The 8,845-nt window shown below is 42.4% G+C and overlaps 2 protein-coding genes across 2 annotated transcripts; one reads left to right on the forward strand and one right to left on the reverse strand.

Annotated features, from left to right (window-relative positions):
• The first annotated feature begins 3,991 nt into the window (after window positions 1-3,991).
• wash (washout) lies at window positions 3,992-5,726 on the forward strand. Its single transcript, XM_065234002.1, has 2 exons — window positions 3,992-5,347; window positions 5,410-5,726. Exons 1-2 carry the CDS (start codon window positions 4,169-4,171, stop codon window positions 5,608-5,610), a joined length of 1,380 nt encoding a protein of 459 aa, XP_065090074.1. The 5' UTR covers window positions 3,992-4,168; the 3' UTR covers window positions 5,611-5,726.
• mago (mago, exon junction complex subunit) lies at window positions 5,663-6,394 on the reverse strand. The gene is made up of 2 exons (XM_065234003.1): window positions 6,010-6,394; window positions 5,663-5,949 (listed from the first exon to the last, which is right to left on the reverse strand). Exons 1-2 carry the CDS (start codon window positions 6,274-6,276, stop codon window positions 5,767-5,769), a joined length of 450 nt encoding a protein of 149 aa, XP_065090075.1. The 5' UTR covers window positions 6,277-6,394; the 3' UTR covers window positions 5,663-5,766.
• Window positions 6,395-8,845: the final 2,451 nt, after the last annotated feature.

The raw sequence follows: 8,845 nt of genomic DNA on the forward strand, positions 1-8,845 counted from the left end.
GGTGCTGGTCGTTTTGATTCTGTAACACATGAACACAAAATCAATAATATTCTGCACTGCTGCTGGCGGACGAATGTTGAAAACAGTTAACACTTTGAATAGAGTGTCCAGCGCGCAGATGGAGTCAATTCCACCGTGGATGCGTCAACGAAGATGGATTAATTGTTGCCATTGAAATTCAGACGGGGCACCAACTTTTATTTTATTTTTAAACGAGACAAAAGCACTCCAAAAGACGCATTGAGAACAATGTATACCTAGTGATGAAACGTCACTAATATATTGTTATAATTATGTGTTTCGTTTCAGGTTTGCTGAGATCTTCGAAGAAGTTCACTTTCATAAAGAACCGAACCCATTCCATAGCAGCATCCATCACAAAGACTGTCCTTAAGAACATTAATTTATTGCTGATCATGCTGAGGAAACTGCATTAGCTGCAACCGACACATCGAAATCGAAATCGTGGAGGCCGTTGAGAGAATGTCCAGCACAACATTTCAATGAATTTTTCAGGGAGAAGCTGCCACCAGGTGAATTTTTTTTCAGTTACAGTCTTGAGGACGTGGATGGAACTCTGGAGAGGTCTTCCGCCCATTTAATCGTAAATTCAACAAGAAAATTGAATTGCAATCGTTGATGATCAATATAGGTGAAATGGCTCTAAGATTGGGCCCATCGCTAAAAATCTGCTATTAATCAATTTAATCTAGATGAACGCGTCATTGGGACGGTACTAACATAGAGGTAACTCTAAGACTAGTAGGTCCCGAAGAAACGTGCTCAACTTTTTGGCTCAACTCTGGTACTATCTTCGGTCCCAAGCTAATCGATTCACCCCTCGAAACATAGGAAAATCCACTAACGCCTCATTTTATCTGTCAAACTTTCATAGCGAATCAAAACTAGTGTAGTACTAGAATTTTGACTAGAATGGGGTACGTTAATCGATTTGCTTGGGACTAATAGGCTAGTCAAGTAGTGAGCCAATTTAAAATCGATAGTTTCGTATTGATTGTTGGTACTATTGGATATTTTTGGTCGCTATTGAAAATTTAGTCGAGTGCTGAATTTATTTATGGGCCCAAATTAGGGGCATTTATGTTGACATTACATTCATTTCCCCTACATTATAAAGAGTTTCAATCTTTTTAATTTGTTTTTTTTTTCACAATGTATTTATTGGTTATAGGGGAGTTTACGTATTCTCGGCAACCTATAGCCTTTTTATCTAAGAAACGTACACATATGCTGTATTGGTTTGTTTACAATCTTTTACTGTCAGCTGCTCTAACAATTTCAGTCGAAAGAATTGTCAAAAACTGTTTTGAAACGCTTTTACAAAGCTCCAATCTTCTCTAGTGAGAGTGACTATTGTAGGCAACATCTTTTTATTCGGCAACCTTTCTATTTGAACTGCGTGTTTCATCGGCAACTAGAAATCAGCAGCATTTTGTAGTGCGTGTGTTTCATTTCAAGAAAACTCTGCTAGATTGATTTTTCTTATTAGTTAAAATATAACCAATTGAAGCTGAAAGCCTAAAGAATCGTTTGAATGCATACAACGAAGTGTTTTCTTAAAAAATCCAGTGAAATCAGCGTTTCAATTTGAGTTGCCGAAAATAGTCTGTCATGCCGAAGCCATCATTTCCCCTATCTCTGATGACAGGGAACAATTTTTTTTTTTAAATAGGTACTTTCTACTCGTGTATAGAATAAACATGAAGGGTCCCATTTTTTTTAAGTATTCCTTAAATACTAATTAATTAGTAAAGCCGGTTTTACGCATGAAATAAGTTAAGCCACTTTTCTATAAAAATTGATGAATTTGTACTCATTAAGAGCGACCGTACCAATGAGTAAATAAGGCACATTTACCAACCTCTACCATAACGCTACTTGCGTACCGGGGGTTGCTATTCAGGTGGAGGGAATAGCAATCCGCACCTTGGGAAGTAGTGAGTTCCTAAATAGCGGTTGCTATTTTGAATAAACTCCAAAACTTTGTTTTGCCGGTGTGGAAAACGGTAACTTAAATTATGACTCTGATAGCAACAACCGGTGTGGAGAAGAATGATTAAGCCAAAATAGAAACGCTGTGCGTAAGTAAAATAGTGCCGCAAATGGCAACGACTGGTACGGTTGATCTAATGGACACTTTATTAGCGTTATAGTACGTTCAGACTACAGAGTTATAACATGTTACAGCGCTATCTTGATGGTGGTTTCTGTGTTGCAATTAGTTGACAACCGTTATAACATGTTATAACTCTCCAGTCTGGACAGCGTTTAAGATGAAACTGTCGGAAGAAAAACTTTCAATTTTAGTGTCCTCTTTCACGGTCCCTTTCATCCAATGAATACCCCCAGTATGCAAGGTAATTTTGTGGTGTTGCTGCCCCCTCGGTAGAGATGAAATTTTGCGCGCTTTTTTATCAAAAAAATCACACCAAAATCAGAGATGTCCCATTTTTTAATTACTCGATTAACAACTAATCGATTATTTTTTGTTCGCTGTTTTTTCATCAACGAGAGCGCAAAACTTGTTTTAAACGATCGGTGATGATCCTCTGCAGAAGTTAATGGTTATAGCAACAATCAATACGAAACTAACGATTTTAAATTGGCTTTAGTAGCCTATTGGTCCCAAGCAAACGATTAACGTACCCTATTCTAAAGCCCTACAGTAAAAGTATGGACGTCTGTCAAAAGTTGTTCCAATCGAAACGTCAAATGCACCGCTTTGCTCGATTGGAACAGCTTTTTTCAGTTTTGTGGTGACAGTCGTCCATACTTTTACTGTAGGGCTTTACCCTATTCTAGTTGAAATTCTATTACTACAATATGTTTGTTTTGATTCTCTATGAAAGTTTGACAGATAACATCAGGGGTGTGTGGATTCATGCAGAACATGCAGGGGTGAGTGAAATAGCTTGGGACTGCTTGGGACCGTTGTTCTGGTACTGAGTGAGCCAAAAATAATAATAATTTTCTTCGGGACCCAGTGGTCTTAGAGTTACCTCTATGCTTACAGTACGTTCAGACTACAGAGTTATAACATGTTATAGCGCTATCTTGATGGTGGTTTCTGTGTTGCAATTATTTGACAACCGTTATAACATGTTATAACTCTCCAGTCTGTACACAGCAAAAAAAAATGTAAAATCGATCAACGTAATTCAAGCTGATGTATGAAATAATGATGTAATAGCAAAAAGCAGATACAATATTACATCAATGGATGTAATTTTGTTCGCAAAATCGATGTACATCGTACAATGTGATATTACACAACCGATGGATTGACCTGGTTGCAGCAGTTTCGATGTAATATTCAACAACTTTTTTTGCTGTGTACAGCGTTTATCGGCATGATATAACCGATTACAAATATTTTACTGTTCGGTTCGTTAATCGACTAATCGATTATCCGAATGAAAATCGGCCATCACTAGATGAATGTGAAACGTCATTTCAAATATAAGGACCGTACATAAATAATGATACAATTTGAAAGGGACCGGGTCTAATCACAAATTACGTCCCCACGGTAACTGAAATAAATACGAGTGTTCACCGGTAACTCTCCAGTCTGGAGCGTTTATAATTCAGTGCCAACATTTCAAAGGGGCGTAATTGCATTTGTAAACAATGGTTTTAGTCGTCGATTTCTCGCGAATAAAAGCTCACTCATGAAAAATAATTACACCAGCAGCTAGAGGAATGTTTCCTCTATCAGCAAGCAATGTAATTTTGTTGAGGTAAGATTTCATTCGCGAGAAATTTACGGTTAAAGTCATTGTTTACAAAAGCAATTACGCCCCTTTGAAATGTTGGCACTGAATTGCTTAGCCTGAACGACCAAACGCATGTACAGTTTTGCGATGTTTTATTTTGAAGCGTTGCGCGTACTCAACCGCGACTGACGTATGCAACACTTTTGACAGGTAAACAAGCCCAACGCGACACTTTTATCGCTTCTGCTTGTTTGCTGATTGACGAGCGATTAGAACTTTTCTCCAGCTTAATAAAAAGTTGAACACGACCCTACTCATGATCCAGCTAAACAGATTTATTGTGTAATTTTACGATAAATTATTGCATTTTCGTATTACCCAAGTGATAATGATTCAGTGATAAGGAACCTCCTGAAGAGACCCGCACCAACATGCATTGCTACAACATTCCAACAATCGATCCGGATCTGCGTCACGAAGAAACCATCCTGCAGGCCATCAATGCATTCGAGTTCCTGAACGAGGTTATCGAGGACGTCTTCGGCAAGGTCAACAGACGGATCGAGTCCAATCGGGAGCGACTGTATCGACTCGACGCCCGCATCGAGAAGGTCAACGGAGATGTGGCAAAACTAAAGGAAACCAAGGAAGCGATCGTAATCTACTCACCGTGTCGCTATCCGGGGGCAGACCTGGAGACCACTGTGCTGCCAACCTTTACCAGTGCGAATGGAATTCGGATGAGGGATGGTGAGCCGGGAACCTTGCGAGACAGGTCGTATGTGCCGAGCCACTCGTACCAGGAGAAGATTCAATTTTATCATGTGAAGAGCTCGACGGATAGACATAGGATCTACTCATTTGAAGGCGCGAATGAAGTACAAGCAAGAAAAGAGGTTCAGTTTTTGGATTCGATTCTGCTGTTCAACAGCCGGGATTTTGCTGTGGATTTTAAGGGAGCAGCGGAAAAATCTAGATCCGGAAAGAAAACACCGGGTAAGATCCGTGAGGAGCGGATTCTTTCGTCTTCCTCGCCAATCATTCGGAATCGTTCGAAGCGAAAGGGACAGGAGATATTTTACACGCCGGTGCTGAACGATGCACCCAAGATTGACGTTCCAGTGGATCTGCCGGATTTGCCTGGAATTGTGAGCAATATTCAGTACGCCGGGAATAATACGCTGATCGCTCCGTCGCTGCAATTGGCAGCGATAGCCGATCAGTTACCGGAATTGGAAGATCTGTCGACAACGGAAGCGAAGGAAACAATTCCACTAGTGGCAAACATTCCACCGCCAGTGCCTTCATCCATACCCGTGGGCATAGCTACTGTTTCAACAGTTAGTCCAGCGACGGTTGCAGTAATTGCTCCACCTCCTCCACCGCCGCCTCCACCACCACCACCGCCAGCAGAAATCCTAGCACCTACCCAACAGAATAACGCAAAGAAACCCGACGAGAGCGACGGAAAACCAGTTAAGAAGAAAGAAGTTCCGAAAGCTGCTGCTGGTGATGCTCATTTCAATCTGATGGAAGCCATCCGCAAGGCTGGTGGCACAGAAAAGGCTAAATTGAGGCACAGCGAAATCAAGGAAGGCAGAACGGATCCGGTAAGATTTTTAAAGCTGGAGTTTCCAGAAATCAGTCAATTTTAACGTTGAGATTTTTTTAGACTAAGCCCTCCAAAGCAAAGCCGCAAAATTTCATCGACGACTTGCACAGCAAACTGCAGATGAGACGCAAAGGAATCTCCGGTGCGCGAGAAAACCAGGAACCCGGAAATGTAATTGATCGTCTTTCGGCGTTGATTCCTCCTCCGCCACCGAAGCTGGATGCCAGCGCAAGCGAGAGTAACGACGAGGATTGGGATTAGGCTTAAGAAGAGATTGTTTTTTTAATTGTTACAGTTTTGTGTATTATTATTATTCTCGTTAGTTCACACGTTTTGGAAAATGATTAAACTTACACTATTTTAGTAAATAATATGAATCGATGAGCGTGTTCATACCGTACCGTCCGAAAATCCAGCTTATATGGGCTTGATTTTGAAGTGCAAACCAATCAGTGAGAACACCAGACACTTTAGATCCTGTACCAGATAGTAGAAGCAGCGGAGTCCTTCCGGATCCTTGGACTGATTGACATCCACCAGCGAACCCGTTTTCGAGGTAGTAAACGAAATATGTTCGTCTCCGATGACGATTTCCAGCTCCTAAAAGCACACGATGTACTTCAAATATACCGCAAGCAATTATCGCACCTTAACACCTACCTGTCGTCCGACGCGATCCGGGGGTGGCCACAGCGAGTCATCTTCCTGCATGATTTCCGAATCGACGATGATCCGCTTCAGCTCCTCCATCACCGACTGGTGCACGTAGGCTTCCTTCCGGATCATGGTGTCGTTCTTGTAGTTGGAATTGTTGGCATATCGCAGCTTGCCGTCCGGGCGGAATTCGAACTCGAGAAATTCGTGCCCAAACTTACCCTTGTGACCGACGTAATATCGCAGGTAGAAATCTTCGGTGCTGGAGGCCATCCTTCTGGGGTGAGATTGCAGCTCGGAAAGCCGGAATTGGTCCGATTGAAGCGGTGAAAGCGGCTCACTTTTCTTCTACTGATGCCGACAACGAAAGAATACGAAAACGCGAGTGCGATGCGAAAACTTTCTCGCGTCACATTTGACAGCGGGGGGTTTTGACATTTTGCGGTTTGCGATGTTTTGTGTGAGTAGAAGTCGCGCGACAATTAAAATTTTATGACGTGTTGCACGTCTTATTGCGCCCATGAGCATACCTGTCGAACAGCCAGCGCGCAAATGAACCATTTCGTCAAGGTTATTTTTCACACAGATGGCGCCATGTCATGTGTTGATGACACTCGATTTGTGATTTCCCTCTCACAGACTTTAGAATAGAGAGCTGAAAAAGTTGTTGGTACCTAGGTTGGTACCCTTATTTATGTAATTAGATTAACATCCGTCCTTCGTTGTTTGCACACTGCAATACCTTCTAAGCCCTCCCGTAAAAAAAAAGAACGATAGAGGTACAATGAAATGTATTTTAACCCGAGTTGTACCCATACAATAGAATTTATTGTACTTAAAATAAATTGTATTGTCCACAACGGAATTAATAACCATAGAATTTATTGTTTGCACAATAGAAACTATGGTAAATGGGAACAAGGGGCTTGTTATGTATCTTAACCGTACAAAAATCACTTTCCCGAACCAACTAGAGCCATTTACCATTTTTTTTTGTTTTTCTATCATTGAAAATTCATACTAGGTATATGGGACGTATTGTAGATCTATTGTGATAATAATATTTTAAATTTACTTGTATGATATACATAAAATAAGATAGATTGTTGGCAATAGTTTTGTTGTGATTTTAGAGTTACCTCTATGGTATCAGTTTGCTCGAAGATCAATTGGTACGCTTTTGGGAACTAGAGTCGTGCCAATCTATCAGTACCCTATCCATCGAAGAAACGCTTTGCGAAGCGCATTTTGCAGCAGGCAGCAGGACGTTTCGTAGTTCGAAGAGATTGCCACTCGTCGTTTTCTCGCTCTGGAGCGACGCCTGAACGCTAATCCATTGCTTAAGAAAGCGTATTCAGACTTCATCGAGGAGTATCATCGGCTGGGGTATATGGAGGAAGTGATGGTCGGTCCCGTCGTTCAAGACGATCTGGTGTCGATCACTTTACGGTTTTGGGTCCCTCGGTTGTGTCGGATATTAGAAAATGTACCGGCAAATCCTACTTTTCCTGCTCGATCGGCGTTATCTCAAGATTCTTTGGCGAAATTCTCCATCGGAACCTTTGTGAACCTTCCAACTTACGGTCCTTCGTGCGCTACCTACCTGGCAACCTGGTGCCTCCAGGAAATCGCTAGAATTGGAGAAGCCACACATCCAGAAGCATCTAAAGTCGTATCCAAGGACTTCTACATGGATCACCTATTCACTGGCGTTGATGACGTCAGCGAAGGGCAGCAGCTTTGTTTCCAGTTGTTGAACCTGCTTCAGTCTGCTGGATTTTGTCTTCGGAAATGGTCTTCGAATTGTCCGGAGGTCCTCGAACACCTTCCAGCAGATCTACGAGACGAACGAACCGTTTTCGACCTTAATTCTTCCTCCGCTCCGATCAAAACGCTAGAACTGAAATGGCAGACTACGGCAGACGATTTTCCCTTCGACGTACCCAAATGGAACAATACAGCTACAATTACCAAAAGAATCGCGCTATCGGATGCTGCCAAACTTTTTGATCCTCTGGGACTGGACGGTCCGGTAATCGTACAGGCTAAATTCTACCTCCAAGACTTGTGGCGGTGCCACAAGAAATGGGATGAACCTCTCGACGATGAACTTCAGCAACGATGGCTTGAATTCCGGGAAAACCTCGAAGCTCTCCGGAATCTTTCTGTTCCTCGATGGGTTGTACCAGTTATCAAACCAGTGTTGATTGAAATGCATGGATTCTGCGATGCTTCAGAAAAGGCCTATGGCGCATGCATTTACCTTCGTGCTGTAGCTGATGACGGAACAGTCAAAGTAAACCTCCTCGTCGTAAAATCAAAAGTAGCACCCCTTGGAGACTCTCGAAAGCAGAGGAAGAGGTGACAATTGGCTTCATCCTCTTTTATTTCTATCTCTATCTCTATCTTTATCTATCTGTATCTCTATCTTTATCTCTATCTTACGCACATGAAATCGGCCAATCAGGAGCTGGTTCACGTTTGACAGAAAAGTGGTTCATTTTCACCCCCGTATTGTCACCTCTTCTCTTAGGGTCTGCTTACCTCGGCAGGAACTTTCGGCAGCACTGCTCCTCGCACACTTGTTCCAGAAGGTGCAAAACGCCATCACTCTCGATACTAAGTCGTTTTTCTGGTCAGACTCCACCATTGTCCTCCATTGGCTAGCCTCTACTCCGTCCCGGTGGAAGACGTTTATTGCAAACTGGGTCTCGGAGATACAACATGCAACGGCTGGTGGATTATGGGTTCATGTCTCGGGCACAGAGAACCCTGCAGATATAATTTCTCGGGGAATGGATCCTGAGCAACTCTCATCGAACAATGCTTGGTGGCACGGACC

Source organism: Ochlerotatus camptorhynchus, unplaced genomic scaffold (genome assembly GCF_037179485.1).
Source record: "Ochlerotatus camptorhynchus isolate MF236.1 unplaced genomic scaffold, CSIRO-AGI_Acam_v1.1 ptg000428l, whole genome shotgun sequence".
Classification (NCBI taxonomy): domain Eukaryota; kingdom Metazoa; phylum Arthropoda; class Insecta; order Diptera; family Culicidae; genus Ochlerotatus; species Ochlerotatus camptorhynchus.